At 39.8% G+C, this 22569-nt stretch overlaps 2 protein-coding genes across 6 annotated transcripts in view; both read left to right on the plus strand.

Moving 5' to 3' along the window:
- The first annotated feature begins 50 nt into the window (after positions 1 to 50).
- Positions 51 to 18155, plus strand: xirp2b (xin actin binding repeat containing 2b). 2 transcript variants are annotated; one of them, XM_051405052.1, is made up of 9 exons: positions 51 to 222; positions 2735 to 2897; positions 3498 to 3626; positions 4247 to 4336; positions 4613 to 4670; positions 4777 to 4865; positions 5281 to 14752; positions 16025 to 16155; positions 16296 to 18155. In XM_051405052.1, exons 2-8 carry the CDS (start codon positions 2847 to 2849, stop codon positions 16114 to 16116), a joined length of 9981 nt encoding a protein of 3326 aa, XP_051261012.1. In that variant the 5' UTR covers positions 51 to 222; positions 2735 to 2846; the 3' UTR covers positions 16117 to 16155; positions 16296 to 18155. The 2 variants fall into 2 exon arrangements, with proteins under 2 accessions (XP_051261012.1, XP_051261013.1); XM_051405053.1 differs by lacking the exon at positions 2735 to 2897.
- Positions 18156 to 19424: 1269 nt separating this feature from the next.
- The window catches only part of b3galt1b (UDP-Gal:betaGlcNAc beta 1,3-galactosyltransferase, polypeptide 1b), a 48195-nt gene continuing 45050 nt past the window's right edge, over positions 19425 to 22569 (plus strand). For 2 of the 4 annotated variants that reach the window (XM_051405065.1, XM_051405064.1), the window contains exon 1: positions 19425 to 19648. The gene's annotated coding sequence lies outside the window, so the exon portion shown is untranslated. The other 2 variants (XM_051405067.1, XM_051405066.1) reach the window with 2 other exon arrangements.

Genomic DNA, 22569 nt, shown 5'->3' on the forward strand with positions numbered 1-22569 from the left:
CATCTTTTGCGAGTGGGCGGAGGGTCTAAAATAAAATCAGCTGTCACTGTCTGCTCGTTGGACATAGGTGAACACATAGTACTGGAGCTGGTCTCCAACACTGAGTGGGATTTGCTTTTGGCTTGGACAGACCCTGCAGGCCGGGGGTGCAGTGGCCTTTGTGTGGGATTTTTTTTAACCTGCTGAGTGCATATTTTCATAACTCATTATCCTCCTTACCTGGTAGGTGATGAGCACTCTGAGAGTGGTGTTTGTCTTTCTGTTGAGTGGAATTATGTAGAAATATGTGATTGATATATTTGATTATTTTGCATGCAGTACATGTAATACATTATAAAATCTCTTTTTGATATGTGCAGAGAAAAACATGAAAGGCTAGCACTGAATTCTTGATTGTTGAAATTCATTGTCCTCATGCTGAGTGAACTTCCACTCAAAATACTGGATACAGAGGCAAAATGGAAACCAAATGTTAAACCTCCTGGAAAATAAACTGTGATTAAAATATTAAATTAACTCAGGATTTTTAGCTTGAGGAGAATTAGATTTATTCTCTTAACTAATTCCAAATATATGGAGTTCTGTTCTGTTTGCACCAAGGCTAGTACCTCTCGGTGTTACGTCGCTCTATTTCCTCGTCACCAGGCAAGCCATGAAATGAGGAATACTGAAGAGTAATTAAAAAAAAGGCCCAAACACAAGGTTATCAATGCAGGCTATCTAGAAGCTTTTGGATTGGAAAGCCTTGACCTGCCAGCTTTCCTCTATATTTCACTGAGAAACACGACCCTTCATGGTTAAGTTTAAAATAGGCTTGATTTATTTTTGCAAGTACATGGCGCCTAGATTACTTCACTTTCTTGTTATTTGAGCTCTCAGCCCAACCTAACGTGTCATGAGATAGCCTCGAACTGTTGACAGATTTTTTTTGGCTACAAATTTTAGTTCTTACAACAATAATTTAAAGTCTATGAGTCAATGACCTAAACTGGGATATGCTGCAGTTTGCCGCTGATAAAGTTTCCCAACTAAAATCAGAACTAAACTAAAAGAGCCTACTGTACATTTTAAGGGTTGTGTAATATAATGCCCCTTATTTGTCTTAATGGACTAATTGGTTTACACATGCCCACTATTCCTCCAAAGCTAAAATAGATCACCTGAGAGGAATGGTAAGCTACAAATCAAAAATGGCCACATAAATATGCTAATAAAAAGCAGCTAACAACAATAGTTGGCAATAGTTGTTATAAAGTGTCTTTTTGCCTTAGAATTTAGGGAGCAGCATTAATGGGTTACAATTTTAAATTCATGAGCCCACATTACTTTTAGCTATCTGCAACTCGGGGAACTGGAAAAAACCTGGTGTGTTTTGATCTGATTTGGTGTTTCATTGACTCTGTACTTTATTGAGTTTTCAATACTTTGAGAAATGATGTGCAGTGATTAAATCTGTTCTTAGCTGCCAAATATAATATTATAGATGTGAAATATAAGTTCATGTCGCCAGTCTGGCAGCTTTTGCTGACATTATTCTTGATATTACAATGAGCTGGATATACACATTGCTTCAAGCAGTGCTAATTCACCACAGAGCAGAGCAGAACTGAGATGAAGATTTTCAATATGCTGTTAGTCTTCAGAGTAATGGATAGTCTAATGATGCTGTACTTTTTCACAACATCAAAACAGTCTGTATTCATATTTCATCCTCTCATTTGCATCAGCACATTTATATCCGCAAGAACTGAGGTGTGAATACTTTGAATTAAAAAAACAGACAGAAATATTGTGTCAGCAACTGGCTGGATGTGGAGTCTGTGGATGTTAACAGTTGGAAGATTTAATAATCTTGTTAACTGTCTTTTAAGAACATTGTAATACCCTGCAGGTTAACAATGATATTCCTTTTGGACTGCTGGTCGATTCCAGACATACACTCTAATGAAGTCCAATTATACCTAAAATGAAAATAAAAAATCTTAATGACTACTAAACCCATTTCCTGGATGATCACCTAAACCCCATGGTACATTGTTATGTTTATTGGCAGTACAGTCTACAAGCAATGCCTTTATTGATGAAATATCAGTGGTAACACAATGATTTAAAGACACAGACATTTTAATGTAAGTAATGACCCTCATTGTTAATCCAAGTACATCACTGACACAAAGATGGACTATTTTAGACCAAACCATCTGTTAAATTGGGATTGGCTCTAAATGTTTCCAGGCACAATCACATCACATCACGATAAAACAAAACTGTATAAAACAACTGTTTCTCCTGTGAGTAACTAAATGTCTAGATACAGATGTGTAATTGGTTTAAATAATGTTCCTGTTCAGAATTTCGAGACATTATTTAGCGCCATCTTCACTATGGCAGCACCTTTAAAGTCTTGTTGTCTTATTAAATATATTTACATTCTGAATAAATTTCACACATTTGATTAAAAAATCTAAATGTATTTGATAGCAGACTTGTGACATTTTGCCCACCATATACTTAAACATATTAAACCAGGCTTATTCCATAAAAACAAGTCCCTTCTCTGTAGTAATCCGGCATTAAAAACAAAACAGCCACACAAACATAAAGGGATCTGATACCTTTAGCAGTGCTTTGTGTGTTTACACCACTGGTATTGTGTGCTACTTTTTAATAAATAGATGACACCTAATAACACAAGCATTGTAACGGTTATGTTTATTGGCTATTTGTGCCATAGCTGCTGGCAGCGCAGGTTTTAACCAGGGCAGGACTTCCCGAAAGAGATAAACCAGAGGAACCGGATTCACTCTGCGGACTCAGAGGTCATCCCACTGACCAACTGTGAGGCCATGTACCAGGCAGCTGTCTCCAAGCAAGCAGACAACACCATCCCCAGCGGGGTACTCTAGTTTTTGCATGGACATGTATTGTTTCAACTACAACATGTCGTCACACTACCTGTCAGAGCTGCCTGCATTGAAAAGAACATTTGTGTAATTAGGAGCAAACTTTCTATGGTCAATTATATTGTTTTGCTTGCTTCCCTGTTGTACAGTCTAGTCTTTAGCTGCTTCAGAGGGTCCACGGTTGCACAGTAACTGAGCTGCACTTAGCTGGTATTGTCACCATTATTGTTGGTGTTGTCATGCAGTATTAGTGGAGGTGATGGCAGTTTTGCAGCTGGGGAAGGGGTCAGCAGTCTTGCTTATATGGTACATATATAAATAGTGGAGAAACATGAGACTCCCCTTGCATGGCAGAACATAGAGAAGGTTGCAGAACATTTTTGAAAGAGCTTGCACAATTCCTTGTGTACATTTGAAACTGTTACACAAAATGTGACTATGTGTCTGTGTGTTTCTGCACATAGCATTAGCTGCACTAGGTTTGACAGCGGCCTGCATTGCATGCATACCAGACAGAGCAGCCCTATTAAGCATCAGTTTGATTTCAGGTCATGTAGAAGTGGAGGCAGCTAATGATATTTCCTGCTTCATTAGGTCATGGAGGAGTCGGAGGTCTGTTCCCTGCCTGGGGGACTTGCCAGTGTGAGGAAACAATTTGAGACCCAAGAAACTGCAACATCACACAATGTAACCCAGTTCCATTTTCATCACAGAACTGTACAGGTACACATGTAGAACACCATCATGCTAAGAGCACGAAACGACATAACATTTCTTCTGAGCGGAGCATGTTCCTGTTTGCACCCTTCCATTTAGCTTTACGTGCATCACTGTATGGGGAGCTTTGCAAGTAAAAATACGCACATTTGGGCTAAATATTAACAATTATTACATCTAATAGCGCCAATATCAGAGAAAAGTGTGTGTTTAAGTTACTGACATTACTTGACATTTCTAACAGTTTTCATGAAAACCTCCAGGGTGCCTTCACAACACGTTTTTTTGCAGCTCCGATTGACTGATAGAAACTAAACAAAGCAATGAAAAAGTATGCTTATTTTGCTATCATACAGTGTGAGTGAACAGCTTGACAGATTCTGTGTCATCTCGCCTCCATCTGTGATTATTCATTTGAAACTGCAGTGAGCAATCTGGTCTAGCATCTTCTCTGCATGGTATTCAGTTGTGTGCTATTAAGCTTTGGCTGGTGGAGTAAATTGGTGTGGAGTAAGTTCAAATCTGTGGCTATGAGAAGGGGGGTGAGTCAGAGAGAGTTATCTGTGTGTATGTCCGTGTGGCATGCACACATTTTTCACAGGCCACCCTTGTCTTCATCTTCACAGGAAATGTCAAACTCTGAGGTGACAGTGTCAAGCAGCAGCAGGCAGGTTGTCCCAGGCAGTCAGCAGCTAAATTTCAACCAAGAAACAATGGTACTGAACACTTTCTGTCACTGTGTTTCTGCAGGCAGTGCTAATGAGCTAAACACTGTGATTGCCTTGTTGAGTAAAAACTGTAACTGATTGCAATCAATCAGATTTGTGTAATTAATGTTTGTGTAGTAGTCTCTGACAGTTTGGGCTGAGATTACAAACAATATATTCATTTGAAAATGTGCAGCATTCATAGTAAAATGGTTGATTTCTGTATTTCTCTGTTTTTTATCATTAATATCCCTTTTTCCCCATTTCTCCTTTTTAAACACATAGATGTCATACAGCGACAATAACTTGGAATCAAGTTATGAAAACCATCAAAATGAAACAGGTAGGATCTTGTTTACATATTAATATTCTCCCATATTCACAACAAATTTTTTTTTGCACACAAATGTAATTCCTGCCTTTATACTTATGTCTGTGCTGACTTTTAGAAGAGGAGTTTCCCAGGTACACTACAAAGGAGCTGAGGGATCGCTTTGAAAGAACAATAGAAGAGGCTGCTCCACACAAACCAATTAAGGTAAGCAGTTCTCTTTCACTTGAGTTAGACTTGAAAGTATTGAAAATATGAAGAGAACGTTGCAATCCTTTTAGATTTTAGTTTTGCTGACCTCAGGATTATGTACCGTCAATTTAAATACATTAAAATGTAACTGGGTTGCCTTTTTTATGTACAGGGTTTGATTTCACGAAAATCGTAAAGGTTATATACCTTTAACTCATCATGGTGATTATTCACTGCAACTTATTCACACAGTGCTATAAACCTTTGACCGACAGGTGTTCTGCTATGTACGATTATTCTTGTTTTATTATCTAATTTTTACTCTTTATCTGCAAATGTAACAACAAGGTGATATGTAATGTAGGCCTACATCTACTTATGCAGTAAAGTGATTAGTAGACATTTACCCTAATTTTTGTTCCTTAAAAAGATTGAACGTGACATCAATCGAGCTAAGTGGTCCTCAAATGCGACACAGAACAACAAAGTGACTAGTGAGGTGTATGAAGCATATGCTACTGAGGCAACAGATGACACATTGGCTGCAGTGATGGATTATGAGGACTTTCCACCCCCACCAGCTGAGGATTCTGACTATCTTCCACCCCCGCCTCCAGACTTACTACAAATGCCATCAGACAGTCAAAATATTCCAGCATGCCATTACTCACCTGAGCCTCCAGAACCAGCAAGCCCCTCCAAATACCAACTCAACAAAGAGGCTTATTTCAAGCAGAAGAGTACGTATGAGCTGAAACGTCTTTACAAGCACATTCATCCTGAGGTTCGCAAGAATATTGAGAAAGAATACTACAGTGATTACAATGAAACTGAGAACAACCAGTTAGAGAGCCAAGAGTATATGTATGAGGATGATGGTGGTAGCCCGAATGATATGAACGATGAAGAATATGTGGAATGGGAAGAGATTCTCCCCGGGGAGGTGCAGGCGATGCGTTGGATGTTTGAAAATAAGCCACTGGACACCATTAAAGATGAAACTCCTGATGAGGACGATGACAACAACAAAATAACTCAACAGGAAATCATTTTTGGAAAAGATGTGAGACGTACAGCTTGGATGTTTGAAACCAAGCCAATGGACGAGCTGAGTTCACACGATATCAACTCAACAGAATATAAAAACAAATTCAACAAATTTGATAAAGGAGATGTCCGTGCTGCGGCATGGTTGTTTGAAACCCAAACAATGGACACTCTGAATAAAATGCATAAGGAGGAGGATTTGACAAAAGAGATTGTGTTCACAGAGGAAGATGGAAATGCAACCATTTACATGATTGACAATAAGTACATGGAAAGCCTTGGGCACACTGAGACCATTGACGAGAGCCACCTGCTGAGTCTGAGGTCAGTGTTAGAGGAAATTCATGAAGAAGTGAAAACTGTTACAAGCACTTTTGACACTCAGTTTAAATGCATCATTATGGGCCAATCAAGCCAAATGCTGGAGATTAAGTCTGTGCGTAAAATTGAAACTGAATTGGAGAACTCCATTGCTTCACGTTGGCTCTTCGATACCCAACCCCTGGACACGACAAACAGAAAACCTACATCTTTGAAGCTTGTGTGTAGTCTTTCCATGGAGGACAGCAATAAGGGAGACTGGGGCAGGTGGTTGTTTGAGATTAAAACTTTAAATTCTCTCAATGAGTGGGAAAGCTCAAAAATTGAGAGTAAAGAGATCAGTGGAACTGATGTTCGGAAGCACTGCTTAGTGTTTGAAACCCAGCCAATGGATTCTCTGAAGGATGACGCCAATGCCAGACCCCAGTCTATTGAAGAAATTATCGGGGGCAATGTTAGATCGGCGAGACACTTTTTTGAAAGCAGTCCCCGAACAGAGAGGAAGACTGGCCTTGAGGTCGGGAAACTTCAAAAGGCAGCAGTAAATGAAGAAACGAAAGGGGATGTGAGACACCAAAAGTGGCGCTTTGAGAGTCAACCTCTAGAGCACATAAGAGAGGAGAAGAAAAAGGTTACTCGCACTGTGAATGTTGAGGACGACCTCACACAAGAGGATGGCACAAGCTGCAGGGCAGATGTTCGCAAGAACTGCTGGGTATTTGAGACCCAGCCAATGGATACTTTAAAAGATGATTCAAATTCTATGCCTGTGACAAAAGAGCAAATTATTGCCGGTAATGTGAGATCAGCCAGACATTATTTTGAAACGAATCCAACTGAGGAGCTAAAAGAGCTTGCAGAGGTAGGCAAATTGAAGAAAACAGTAGCACTTAATGAAGAAAAGGGTGATGTTAGACATCAGAAATGGCGATTTGAAAGCCAACCCCTGGAGCAGATTCGAGAGGAAAAGAAGGACATCCTCAGAACAATTGACCTGGAAGAAATTGATAAAGTAGACGTCTCAAACTACAAGCAAATCTTTGAGAGCACAGATTTAAACAGGAGGGATGAATCTCAAAAGATTCTCATAGAGGGTGTAACATCTGGTTCTGTGCAATCAAATAAAAACCTGTTTGAGTGTACTTCACTGTATGCCATGCAAGACAGCTCAGGGCACTTCCATGAGGTGAAAACAGTGCGCCGTGAAGAGGTTGTGAAAGGAGATGTAACAACTTGCAAGTGGATGTTTGAAACACGACCAATTGACCAGTTTGATGAAAGCATTGATAAATACCAAATTATCAAGGGCATATCCAAACAAGAAATAGAGTCAGGTGATGTTAAAACTGCAAAGTGGTTGTTTGAAACACAGCCTCTTGATGCTATTAAGTACTTCAGCAATGTTGAAGATGAGGAAGTGGTAACGAGTAAAGATATTGACACCATGAGGGGTGATGTGAAAACCTGCAAGTGGCTATTTGAGACAAAGCCAATGGACATCTTGTATGAAAGAGTGGAGTTAAAGGGTGAAAATGAATCTGAAGAAATGCAAAAGGGAGACGTTAAAACCTGCACATGGCTTTTTGAGACACAAGCACTTGATACTATCCATGATGAGACAGAGACTGTTCTGAAAGCATGCACTGTGAATCAAGAAGACATTAGAGGAAAAGATGTAAGAACAGCTTGTTTTCTCTTTGAGACAGAGAAACTGGAGAACCTCACTGGGGAGGAGACGGGCTCTTTTAAACGTGTCACTGAGATAGACATTGCATCTGGAGATGTGTCAGGGAAGAAATATATTTTTGAAAACCAAACATGCGATATCATGACTTCAACTTCTGAGGAAGTAATGCAAACGCTCAGGAGAGCTCAGACTGAGGACATACAAAAAGGAAATGTGGTGAACTGCAAATGGCGCTTTGAAAACCAATCAATAGATACAATACATGATACCCAAGAGGAATCTATGAGCAGCCGCACAGTGAATGACGTACAAGGAGGAGATGTTGATAAAGGCCGTTTCATTTTTGAGACCTACTCCTTAGATAAAATTCAGGAGACATCCTCAGAGACAGACACAGAGCTGATGAAAATGCAAAAAATTGTCCGTGATGAAGATGAGAAGGGTGATGTTAGAAATTACACTATGATGTTTGAAAACCAGCCCCTATATGCCATTCAGGACAAAGAAGGACTTTACCACGAGGTCACCACTGTCACAAGTGAAGAAGTAACACGAGGAGATGTCGTTGGAACTCGGTGGCTGTTTGAAACCAAGCCACTTGACGCTATCAAAGACACAGATGAGGTTTATATAATTAAATCTGTCACACAACAGGATGAGCAAAAAGGAGATGTCACCTCTGCCAAGTGGAAATTTGAGACACAACCTCTTGACAGGATTGCTGAAGAAAAGAAGGCTTTAATAAAAACTGTGGATGATATTCAAGGAGGCAATGTCAGAATGAACAAAGATCGTTTTGAGTCTGATGCCCTGTCACAGGAATCTGTTAGAACAGTTAATGTGAGTGAAATACAAAAAGGAGATGTCAGGACTGCGAAATGGAGATTTGAAACCCAGTCCATTGACAAAATAAGAAGCATGAGCTCTGAAAATTTGATTGAAACAGTTAAAAAGGAGGAGGTTGAAAAGGGAGATGTTAAAAATTCAGTCTGGCTCTTCGAGAAAAACCCTCTTGACCACATTAAAGAGGTAGATGAGGACGAAGAGCATCCAACCATCACTCAAGAGGAGATTTCCACAGCAGATGTAAAGACAACAACATGGCTCTTTGAGACGACACCCTTTGACAACTTTAATGAGACAAAAATGGAGAGGACTGAAATCCTGGGAAAGAGCATTAAGGGAACTCTTGAGGAACTTTATAGTCAGAAAATGGTGAAGTCGAAGGGAATACTCATTGAAGCTGATGAAATTGGCGACATTAGGATGGCAAAATACCAGCTGATGAATAAGGATGCTCCAGAGATCCAACGAGAGGAAATCATCAGGGGAGACCTGCAGACTATTATGATGAACCTGCTGAACAGACAGGAAAGAAAAGAGCAGCAGATAGTCATAGAATCAGAAGAGAAGGGAAATATCAGCTCAACAGTGCAGCAACTATTAAACCAAGAGAGAGACAGCAGTACTGAAAGGGAGGAAGTATTACGTGGTGACATTCAGGAAGCTATAAACAAGCTTTTCAATGAGGACGGGTCAGCAAAACATGGAATACTCATCCAGGAGGACGAGAAAGGAGACGTGCAGATGACAATATATTCCCTTCTCAATAAGCAAGAGAATGTTAATGTAGAAAAAGAGGACATTGTAAGAGGGGATATAAAGACTGCTCTTCAAAAACTGTCCAGCTCAGACAAGTCGGATGAAGCAGTGAAAATAAAGGTAGATGATGTTGAAAAGGGTAATGTTAACTTTTACTCCACATGCATTGAATCTGGGTCTCTCGACTATCTCAAACAGCTCCATTTAGGACCTGATGAGACTCCAATTAATACAACAGAAAAAGATAAGATTGTTGGAGGTGATATCAAGGGCACAAAACTCATCCTTGGTCGTAACCAAACGCAAATTGAGCGTACAGTGGAAGATGTTATACCTGGTGATGTTCACAACACAGTGAAAGTTTTCATGTCAGAGCCAAGCAATTCATTGGAAAGAGTCCAAAAGGAGGAGATAGTCAAAGGTGATTTAAGAGCTGCTTTGAATTCATTGTCTGTATCAGCAAATCAGGCAGTTGTTGTAGAGAAAGAGGAGGTAGTGAAAGGCAACATACCGAAAGCCTTGCGGTGCTTAAAGAGGGCTCAAAAGCAGTACAAGGAGGTGAGGAAGACAGATATCATACCAGGAAATATCAAAGGGGCTCTGAGATCTCTCGAGAAATCTGCAACATCCAGAGCTGAAGCTGTTGTTGAAGATTTAGTTGCTGGAGATGTGAAGGCCACACTAAAATCTCTGGAGCTGGCAAAGCAAGCAGTGAAGGAAGTTGAAAAGGAAGAAATTGTAAGGGGTGATATTCGCATAGCAATGCAAAGTCTACAAGATGCCTCCAGTGAGAAGAGAAAGTGTCAACAGGGAACAGATGTTCAGGGAGACGTCAGAGGAACAATTCAGCTCTTAATGGAGTCTCCACCTTCCCCAAGGATGGAAAGGAGCCCAAGCCTCGAGCGTGAAATAAAGGGTGATGTCAAGATGTCAATAAAGTCATTGTATGAGACGCAGGAGCAAGTCCAGCTGGAGAAAGAAGAAGTGATAAAGGGAGATGTTAAAGGCACTATTAAATCTTTGTTGGAAACAGCACAGCGCGAAACTCCTAAAGTCAAACTTGGCGCATACAGAAGAGTTCGAGTCAAGCAGAGCCCTCCAGTTAAAAACTTAACTCTTGATGCACAGAGGAACATACAAAAGATAAAAACAGCTAATTTAACAGAAACATCAAAAGAAAATCACTCCATCACTAATGAAACTGAAATAGTGAAAACAAAGTCTGTGGAGCAGTCTGCTCAGCAATCAACAACCGTAGTGGAGCATAAAACGATTACCCAAAATCACGGCATCAAAACATTAAAGACAGAGTTTCGTAATCTAAAGTCTAACCCAAAAGGAATGATAAAGGTTGATAAAACCAAAGTAAAAACTGTTTACATCCAAAAACCACAAGTGCCAGAGCCTGATCTGCCTCTTCCACCTCCACCTCCACCAGTGGTAGATGCTGACCTTCCTCCTCCTCCTCCTCCCTCTGTTGATTCTGACATTGATCACCTTCCTCCTCCACCACCACCACTCACCAGTGAGCAGGACTTCCTCCCGCCTCCTCCATCTCAACAAGAACTGGAGAGCATGCCAGCACAGGCAATTCATCCTTCACCGGCAAAAGCAAAAAAGATGACGGTTAAAAAAGTAAAAGGTCCCACTTTACACCCGGTCCCGAAGCTGGAGCCTAAAGTGGAAATCAGTAAAACCCAACAGGTGGAGGTTACATCCGAGAAAGTGGTCAAAATGAGCCAAAACCAATCGAAAACAACACATACATCAAACACTGTCTCATGTGATATCCTTCCACCACCTGAGTCACCACAACCACTAAAGAAAGTTTATAATTCTCCTGTTACATTCACCCCTCCACCCTCTCCTCCGCCTTTCATGAGAGGGCCAATGAGTAAATTTAATACTGCATTAATAAAATCAGAAGAAAGGTACCGGAAGCTGAAGGAGGAAAACACACCCCCAACCACTCCAACACCCACTTACATACATGACTCAGTCACAGCTGCTCTCGAAATGCTTTCCACTAAAGACACAGAGCAGTCAACTAACAACACATCAGAATTGAAACTACAGAAAGCTGAAAAGACGGCCTTGAATGTTCAGTCAGACTCCCGATCATGTGATTTATCCAAGCACGTTGTAGTCTCAAATACCACCCAGAGCAATGTCAGCGCTAGTCATGAGAAATTCCTCACAGATTCAACAATTATATCTTCTGCTAAACAGCAAATCGTCTCTAATGAGTCTTCCAAGGTTGTCTCAGTTCAAAAGACCACATCTGTTAGACAGCAGATGCATACGACAACACAGAAAACAGTTTCTGTTTCCTCCAAGCATTCAGCTCAGTCTTTCATGGCTGACAAAGTCCAGACCTCAATCGCTGATGTTGAAAAAACAGAAAATATGATGTCTGATAGAAAGAAAGATACTAAAAATCAGAAAACAAAGGGCTCCAACAAGTCTGAAGATAAAAAGGAAGATGAAATGCATTCTGATAAAATTCCTGTTAAAATAGTAAAGCTTGAATCTGCTGTCGCTACTGAGAAGAATGTAAAATCAAGCAAATCACAGGAAAACAAGAAGACAAAAGATAACACAGAACCTGAATTACCCAATAACCTTCGCAATCAGTCCCGCAAAATAGAAAATGTCACTTCAGACAAAAATGTTGCAGAGTCCAAATCACCACAGCGTGGTAACAAGAAGAAAACTGATCATTCTCCTACCAAGAGCCAAGAGAAAGTTTCTGGTCAGCCAGCACAAACAGAAAAGGCAGCTGCCAATACAAGTGGAAAAACAGGCAAACAAAACCAAAAGGTGAAAAAGAACAATAAGCAAGAAAAGCAAGTTGAAAGTGAGAAACAGACTGTTTCACAAGATGTCAAGGTGGAAGTTAAGGCTGCTACTGAGGTGAAAGTGATCAGTGAATCTAAAGAAGTAAAGACAGAGTTAAAGCAGGGGATTAAGAGTGTTACTCCCTCTCCTGCTGCTGCCTCTGCACCTGCTGTTACTGTTAGCATAACTGACAGCCAACAAGAAACTCCAACTCCAGCAAAGAAGAAAAAGAGGTCCAAAAAGTCTAAAGGGGGTGCACAGCCAGGTCAAGGTAAAGATATTTTCACAGACTCAAAGACAGACATTATAGAAATCAAGACAGCAACATCTGAAAACTCCGCTCAAACTCACAAAAGTATAAAAGAAGAGCACATTCAAGTCAAGAGAGAAGTCATTACCACAGAAAGCAAAGATGATCAGAATTCCCAGCATCAAAAGGCAGTTCAAAAGCATGTTAAGGGATCACAAAAGAAGAAAGAAGTTACTCAGCAGAGCGCAGAGGAACCACCAGTAGAAAGTAGGGATGTCCCAATAACAGTGACAGGCAAATCAGAACAAAATGAACTGGTAAAGACCACAACAGGGAGAACAGAAGAATCTCAGAGGCAAGAGGTCCAGGTATTAATCTCTCACATCACAGAGACACAAAGAGGTTCAGAAAAGACTGATTCTGAATCTGTAAAGACTCTGCTAAATACAGTTACAGATTGGGACATGAGGCCGGAAAGGAAATGTGAATTGGAGGGATTTGTTGTGGAAAGTGAAGCTCTAGAAGATAATGAGACAATGGAGAAGCATGAATGTGAGCAGGTTTCTGAGAAATCTGTTTCGGGAGGGGCAACACCCAGAATATCAAAGATCAGTATTGGTTCTGCAAAAATTGAACACCAAACAAGGAAAAAGACCTCCCATGAAAGAAGGAAAGAAGAAGTGAGTCAGAGCAAGTCTGTTGACCTTCGGGCTCCATCGCCGTCACTTAAAATGCGTTCTCCCTCTCCGTCGTTTATCACCATCGAATCAACACGAAGAACTGACTCACCCCAGAGAGTTACTCCATCACCTACCCTGCTGCACAGACCACCCACACCTCCCACACCGCCCCCGCGCAGGTGTGACACCCCGACATCACGCCTCACTAGAATCACACCTTCTCCAACTTTTGACAGGGCAGAAAACTTGGCTCGACTCAAAGACACGACCGCCAAGCTCTCACGTGGCGTCACCCCACCGCCACTGCTTCCCCAACAAATCTCAGAGAAGAAATCAGAGATTGTGGAATCGCCTGCAACATTCCATCGGCAAATCAAAATTGAGTCCCAGCTTCTGGAGGCCACAGGGGCATTGGTTGCAACAGAAAAGCCTAAAAAGAGTGTTTCTGGGGATGCTCAGCAGGCTGATGTAAATTCTGCGCATGTAGAAGAGGAGGGTTTGAATGCAAATGAAATACAGAGCACGTCTGAGACCCACATGCCTTTGTGTCAAAATGACCCAGATCTTGTGGAAGCTGCAGATATATCAGAGTCATCATCTGCATCTGTTAGAGAAAGGAGAGAGTTTTTTGAAGAGGCTCAAAAGGCTGAAATTAATAAGACGTATATGCGAAAGGAGCCAATTGCTATCCCTGAACGACTGGGCCCAGACATGGAGGAGTGTGAGACAGAAAATAAGAACAAAGAAAAGGATGAGCTTCCCAGGGCGGACATGTCTAGTCTTGTAAACAAATTCGAATCACCAGAAGAGAAATCATATTTCAGAAAAGAGCTTATCCCACTCACAGACTGGCTTCACAATGGCGATGAAACCCCAGATTGTGACAAAGAGAAAGCAGACATTTTGGAAGAGGAAATGCCAACTTTTGACATTCAGGCTATTAAAAATGTTTTTGAACTGGGTGAGGAAAGTTTCTCATTCAGAGAGGAGAAAAAGGATCAGGAGGAGTCTGTGTCAAGCCTGAGTGAAACAACAGCAGACACTTCAAAGCGGGAAGGTCCTCAGGAGACAAAGGGAGGCTCACGGAAGAGCACCCCCCTCCCGCCACAGAAAAATGAGGTAGAAACTGTGCCAACAGAACCACCAGCCTTCTCTGAAACCAAATCAATCACAGAACATTTCTCAAATGTTGATGAGTTTGGTAACACGGTCACTGGAACAAGAACAGCTGTCACTGAGCACTCTGAGAGTGTGTCAACCCAGCAGGTTCCTTTTTCCTATGCTGATGCAGTCAAAAGAAAAGCCGCAGCAGCGAGACAAACAGAAACCTACGAGGAAGATGCTACTGAGAACTTGCTGAGGAATTTCCACAAAACATGGACAGAGAGTGAAACAGTTTTCAAGAGTCTTGGCTACACTGTTTCTGAGGAGACAACATCACAAGTTGTGTCACACCAGACGAAGACTGTCTCATCTGGTAAAGACCTACAGCATGAAACAACAGATACTAATGGCATGGACTATGGATGGATGCAACATTTCTAATGACTACACTGTATGTCTTGTGTATGCTGTGTATTATAAAATATAAGTGTTATTATGTAGTTTATTATTATATAATAACCAACAGCCATGGTGGCATCTCTGTGTATATTTACTGACTGTAAGCAGTGCTTTGTACTAAATGGGAACATTAGTGTGATAACATGCTCACAATGGCATTGATTACATACTGTTTAGCAGGTAATTCTTCTTTGTTTCTTTAACATTTACTAATTATTGCTAAAGTACAATTGAGGCTGATGGAAATGTCATTCATTTTTCAACTATTGGACAAATAAAAAATGATTAAAGGGTGCACCAAATAGACTGAAATGTCTGTGCCAAATTTCATGGCAATCCATCCAATAGTATTTGAGATATTTCAGTCTAGATCGATTCATAGATCCATGTTGCTATCTAGTTTTAGTTAACAGCAGTTTGACAGAATAATCTTATCCTCAGACTTATTTTATTGATTACTTTTCTGAAGCTCTAAAACCACATTTAATGGTTTTCATCAGTCTATAGTTTGCTGAGTTGTCACAGAGCTTTTTAGGATGGTCTTTGTCACTGAATACGGATTTACATGCTGTAATAGAAACAATGGTTATAAACTTCCTCTCTTTTATGACCAACATCGAAAGCTCTGGAAAGTATTTTGAGCTTTTTGTAGATGGCTTGTAATAAGGATGATGTAATTCTAAACATAATTGATCCAATTGGTCATAATAAGCACTGCAGCCGTACTATATTTTCAAGAGGCTGTCCATTAGCTGACTAGGATAAAGCCAGCATATAATGCACCCTTCCAACAGGAAAATTACAGTATATATGCTGGCTGAGGGCTTGCACTGAACTGGATGACAGTTTATTTGTGGTGCTCACAAACACTGCCAGAGCGCAGTTGATAGATGCATGGATATCTTTGCATGCATGTGTGTAGGTGAAAGAATAAAATATAATCCACTGAAGACACTTAATCTTTCGCTTTCATTACCATTGTAAATGTTTTAATCAAACGAATGAGCATGTATTTTTTTAATGCAAGCGTTATCTATTGTATAGCGTTGAACTTACAACATTAACCATCATTTTAAAAAATTTAAGAAAAGCCGTAGTCGTTGTAAAGCAGCCCAAAGGAAATTCTCATCATGTGGGAAAAATGAAAAGAAGACCTAGTGATTTGAATATTGTCTCTTTCAAACAGGTTCGAGTTCCGAAGTCAGAGCTCTGCACAGTATGTCGGAGGAGAACTTATCCGATGGATGCTCTGATAGTGGACAAAAAAAAGTACCATAAATCCTGTTTCTGCTGTGAGCACTGCAGAAATAAATTAAGGTAAATGTTTATTCAAATAAATCGGGCACCATGGGCACTTTTGAACATTGCAATATTAATCAGGAAATGCATCAGTGTTTTAATTACATAATTATTCAAACAATTTTGATGTGGTACAAGAATCTTCTCTTCTCTTGCAGCCTAGGAAATTACGTCTCTCTCCATGGACATTTCTACTGTCTTCACCATTACAAACAACTCCTCAAGTCCAAAGGAAGCTATGATAATGAACTTGGGCAGAAACCTCCCGCAGGAAGTGGTGGACCTGTCCCCTCAGACGAGAAACTTGAATATAGATATTCCATGAGCAGTCTAAGTTCAGTCGACAAAACACACACTGGTGAAAACGAAATGACAAAAACGTGGGATGAACGCAAACCACACAGCAACAAAATATCTGTAGTTTGGCCCCCACAGGCCGACTCCCCAAAGAAAGCCTTTAAAATAGAGGAAGACATTCAGCTAACTAAACCACAGTGGCCCCCTCCAGACAGCTCCCCAACGTCACCCAGACACCAACACAGAAAGGCTGTTCCCAAAAGTGTCCTTTGAAATAAAGTCGCCCAACTACACATTTTAGTCAAAGAAAAACAGAGAAGAAAGTTGGTTCAGTTAAGAAGGTTAAGGTTTGGTTGAAGGTCATGCAGTTAAGTGATTTAACAGGGAACGTGAAAAGTAAGGATATGAAAGGAAATGTGTCGTGTATATACTTGTAAATGGTGTGCAAGTGGAAAAGCAGGTTGTAAATGTCATAGTAAGTACTAGAGAGATAGATGTGGGAAAAGTGTGGAAGGTGGATGTAGACATAGCAGTGTGCCTTGAACTGACAGGCTTATCCCATGTGTAATTTTTCATTCACTGCATTTTATTTTTACTTCATGCTGATGTACCATTTGTTAATTTGACACACAAAATCAAATCAAATTAGAAAGAAAAAAGATCTGTTTTAACTGCAGTAACAATTGTTATATGCCTTGTAGTTAGTTAAACGCATTATAGCTACAAACAGTCGCATGACAAATTTAAAATATGAATCAAATAAAAAGCAATTGAAAATAAACCTCAATATTTTTTTTTAATCTACATTTCTGGGTCATAGGATTAGTCAGGTTTAGTCTAAACCAGAGGTTTTCAAAGTGGGAGGCGGGCCTCCCCAGGGGGGCTCTGAGCTGTTTCAGGGGAGGCTCGGTGAATGGAGCTGAAAAATATTACACGATCAAAAGAAGATCACATAGAATAGCCTAAATGTGTGTGTAAAAATGTATTTGGTGTAATCTGAAATTGTGTCAAACAGCAATATTATCTCAATTGTTGAGTGTCTATGGGATCAGATAACAATCATAATACCATAGGCATCCAGGAATTGAGCAAAACTAAACAGGTAGACTAAGGGGAGGGGGAGAGGGAGCCTTTTTCCACAATTTGTCTGAGGGGAGGCCCACCGTCTGAGACTCTGAAAACATTTGGTCTAAACCTTACAATTCCCGCTGCTCTTGCAAATAGCTCCATAAAAAACCCATGAGTGACTTTCAAATACAATTCGGTCCAGTTTCTGTTTCATCCCTTTTATTTTTTTCTAAAATAAATGGGTTTATTGTACAATTCACTCAATTGTTTTGCTACTGTATGCCGATTCATGGAAATAGTTTCAGTCTGTGTATTATTTTGTCAGGGCTTTTATCTTTCAGCATATCAACATTTTTGCATTTGCCTTTTTTTAGCACCTGGTGTGCAGACTACTACATAAAAGCATCTTGGAATTATTTTATTTATAATATTGAAAGTATATAATATAAACAAGTGAATTGGTGATAATCATGTTTGTTTTGGACATTTGTATCCTATTTTGAACAACAAATATTTTTGAATGAAGAATTTTATTTTTTAGATTAGATGGTTATACCTTGCTTTGTACAAGAAAATTCCTGATACTGTTATGCTGTCAGGCTGGTTCACTTACTTTATTGCTGATCTAAAGGGCAATAAAATATTGAATTTAATTGTTTCACTTGTCTGTTTGAACATCTCTATGAAATCTTGTTCTTTCATCCAAATCAAACACAAAGCAGAAGCGCTGTCACAGAGCCTGTCAGGTGTGTGTCTGGTTGAAGCAGCCTACAGGAGACAGGGGCAGGTCAGCGGATCCCTTTCACACCATCAGTCTAATCTCCTTTAGAAGCTATCCCCACCCTGGAGGGGATTTTGGAGCTCAAACCGCAGGTGTTCCTTCAGTGGACATGGAAACCATTTCCATGTGGGGAGAAATAGGAAGGCAGATGAGGGACAGCTTGAACGCAGTGTGATACAGCAGCAGAGGATATAGTACATGTCTTAGATACATTTTACAGTCAGTCTAAAATAAGCTTATGACCAAATGTGGTTACTCATCCTCTTACTGCTCCTCAATGTGGACGTCCACGAGCTTAGCGCACCGTTTGCTGGCTTTGACCAGCTATAAAACTGCGAGACTGTAGATATACTTGTACTTTATATAAAATGGATGGTATGTTAATGTGTGAAGAAGTATATTAAAAGTAAAAAAATGTAAGTTAAGGCTCTGAATAAGCTAAAGTAGGGACTTATATATATATATATATATATATATATATATATATATATATATAGGTTATTGTGCGGTACAGCTGCAACATATATACTTATTAAATAAAATAATGTATAGTATATACTGAAACATTGCACAGCCCAATTACAATACACAAATATACTGTACGCTTTAGCATTTGAATACTTTTATATATATTTTCAAATCTTTTAAGTTGAATTATTTTTCAAATTTTTAGTTTTACTCTTATTCATATCATACTTATTTGTATAATGAGCATTAGATATATAGAACCTTTTAATCTTAAATGTATTAATAGTTTGTTTGCTTCTTTATTAAGATCCCTAAGATAGCTGCTGTTAAGCAGAAGCTATTCTCCCCGAGGTCCACACAGCTTACATGGTGAATATAGACACTCACATTACTCATAACAATCACACTAACACAAGAACTTCTACTGTAAATAATGTAATGTAAAATAGTGGAGAAATTCCTGCAAGCTTCAAGGGGCCCTACATGTTTTAGAATAAACTATGATATAACTTAAACAATCAAACATCTCAGCATGGACTTGTTTCACCCACTCAACTATTCTGTGTGTGGATGGGGAGAGGACAGGATCTAACCAGGTCTGGTCTGGAAACAGTTTGCAGGAGTTGACTGGAAATTCTCCCACAGCGTCAATCTACCTTGCTACTACAGCCTGCGTGCAGTCCTCATTTTCTCCCTTTGAGCGGATTGGTGTGGAGTCTATCGGATTACGCTCCGATTGGTCGGCTGCGCCTCGTCAGTGCGGTACGTCAACCCGGTTCCACTACCATCATGTTTGCCCCTCCTGGTGAAAATAACAGTGCTTTGGGATGCTGGAGCAAAAAGCAGTAGCGTATCATCAGGACCACAAGTCAGAGTGGGATGGAGACACTGAGTGAGGTAGGCACAACAAGGATGTCTTCTCTCTACCCGACATGGCGTGTGCGCAGCGCAGACTGAGCCGGATGCGGTGCGGTGCGATGCTTCTACTTTTGTTTGTAATTTCTGCAATGTTTTTTGTGGATTCGACTATCCGCATATGGCAATGTGTCCTTCCTCTATTCCGTGCGCTCATCCGCAGGTTTGTCGGGTGTCCCGGGTATTGTGGGGGCTTTGATCTCTGCTTCAGTCCGTTGCAGTTATACCCGTCTGGGTCTTCAGTGATGCAGCTACTTTGGCTCGGTCCCCCCCTTTGAGCACACACTGAGCTCAGTCCTTGTTTGAGTAGGGCCGTCACCTCTGCACTTAGAAATGCGTAGGTTGTCCAGGACGATGGGTGCAGATGGTTAAGTTACATATAGTAGCCTATCAAACTTTAAATAGATTTATTTATTTATTTATTTTAATGTGATTTTTTTTTCTTCTCTTGCAGAGTGCGTCTGTGAGGGTTTAAAGGACAGTCTAGTGTTTGTCTTAACTGATGATTAATAGGGTAAAAAAAATCATTCAATAATGGATAAATTAAAATGTTTCTTTGGGTCCTTCCCTCAATAGGTGTCAGCTTGTATAATTTTTATTTTTTTTATTTTAATTATTATTTATTATAGGTCAATAATGAATGATGCTCAGTGAGTCAGACTGTGATGTTACAATACTAAAAAAATGAAAATGAGAAAGCTCTGGTGTTTTTGAAGCACGTCAGAATCCCCAAAAATCTCCAGTGATGTTTCGTATATCCTATAATGAAGTTGTGAGTAGTCATGGAAGCTGTGAGAGCAATTAGTTTTTTGTCATTAATATTCATTGTGGAAGGAAACAGCACAAATATCTCTGTTAGGGAAGAAAATAATCTTCTGGACTTAATCATAACACCAGTATATATTCATAGTTATTAGTTTAACTTTGTTTTTTACCCTTTGAGATACACATCTTTATTACACTTATTATCAATTCATACGTCCCGTCATTCATCCTTCGAATTTAGGGTGTTATCTCTGCCACTTATATAGCAAACAATGTGATGAAAATAGTCTAAATAGATTTAAAAGTTCAAAGTCAAGTGTCCACGAGCTCTGTGGAGTTGTGTTTCTTTCCTTGCTGTCATTACTGGGACATTTTGGGTAATAACCTGGATCAAACACTGATGCTCTCTCTCATTCAACCACATGATGGTTTCCATTACATGTCCATCCGCAGGTTCAGTCAGTAACGCTCTGTGCCAGGCTGCCTGTGTGTCTAAGCATCTTTTTGTCAATTTTGTTTGCTGCAGAGCTTGTGCTCATACTTGAACTCCATGTCTGTGTCTGTGCTCTGCTTACTGTGACTGCTCTCACTAATCACATTTCTGCAAGGTGTAATTAGTCTAGGGAGTCTGAAGCCTTAATCCCCAGTTTAAGTGTACTGTATCTTTGCTTAGTCAGTGTTGCTTCTCTAGTTACATCGGCCTTACAAGCAGCATTTATTTGGATGTTAGTTAGTGTATTTTGTATTTAGTTTTTCTTTTAAATAAATTACTATTGTTTAAGATCTATGTGAAGCAAGTGAAGGGAAAAAAAGTTATAATTGCATGTGATACAATAATAGAACTGCTATTAGTTTAAAATCTATATAAAATATTATTCTTTGCATAATGTTACACAGTGCGTCTGGTCTGTTTAGGTCTATAATGGTTAGTGTATCTAGTCAAGACAATAGCATGGTACTTGTCCAAAACAGCCTAGGCACAGGATTGCTAATAATAGGCTGACATGTGCACAGCTCCTTTTCCTGCTGTATTTCTGCCAGCTTGTTCTCTTCTCTAAAAGACCAGCTTGAAACAGTCTTTACTAAGAAATGTGTAACATCTTCTGACCTATTTGAGAATGGGCAGAAGGCCAGTACGAATGGCAACTACTTTGATAGAATACTAGATACTTATCCTCTCCTCCCTCACACACACACACACACACACACACACACACACACACACACACACACACACACACACACACACACACAAAATGCAACCTTTCCCTGGCAGCTTCACAATAAATAATTAAAGCCAAGATCCATTAAAAACAACTAAAGTTATATATATTAATATTCATTATATTGAAACTTCTGACTTTTTATCTACAGAGGGAGCGGGACCTCATCTATGGAGTCTGCCATGTTAAGCCACCATGTTTCTACAGTAACCCAGAATGGAGAAACACAACACTGACTCTAGTTAGGGACTTTTGCAAGTTTTGCTGCCACACGCTAGGAAGGCGAGCAGTATTCAGTTGGTTGCGGCCAGAGGCCATTAAATCCTACGCACTGGTCCTTTAACACGTGAAAATATTATGTGTGCAGCTTGGAAGGAAATATCAACTGCTCTATAATCTTAATAGCTACCCAGTCAGGTTACATTTAACTAAACCAAAACTTAAAATATCCATGTGATTATACAGAATCTGTAGTCGTTGGTTTCATCATTAATATATGAGAATCCCTTGTAGATCGAAGTTGATTTGTTAAGTGCTCAACTACAGTGTTGTGTGTTCCTGTAGAAATGTTGTTGTGCATGATGAAATTGTATGAAATGATTATGCATTATTTTGTGTGAATGAATACAGTGTCCTGTGTGAATTTCCTGTGAAACAGAGGTCAATAAGTTTATTAGGCGGATTGTTGATTGGAAATAAACTGGCTTATTTAATGAAAAGCGTGCAGCAACCAAAAGTTGTTTGTTCTGGCTGTGGAGGTGATTTGGGCATATACAACAATGGATGACTGCTGCAGTTAAATAATGATTAGAATGATCTCTTGTGATACAATATTGGTGATCAGGCATCATTATTGTGATATTATCTATTGTGCTACTCTGGCAGAAGTGTTTTACTTTTATTTCACTCTGAAAC

This window comes from Dicentrarchus labrax, unplaced genomic scaffold (genome assembly GCF_905237075.1).
Source record: "Dicentrarchus labrax unplaced genomic scaffold, dlabrax2021, whole genome shotgun sequence".
NCBI classification, from domain to species: domain Eukaryota; kingdom Metazoa; phylum Chordata; class Actinopteri; family Moronidae; genus Dicentrarchus; species Dicentrarchus labrax.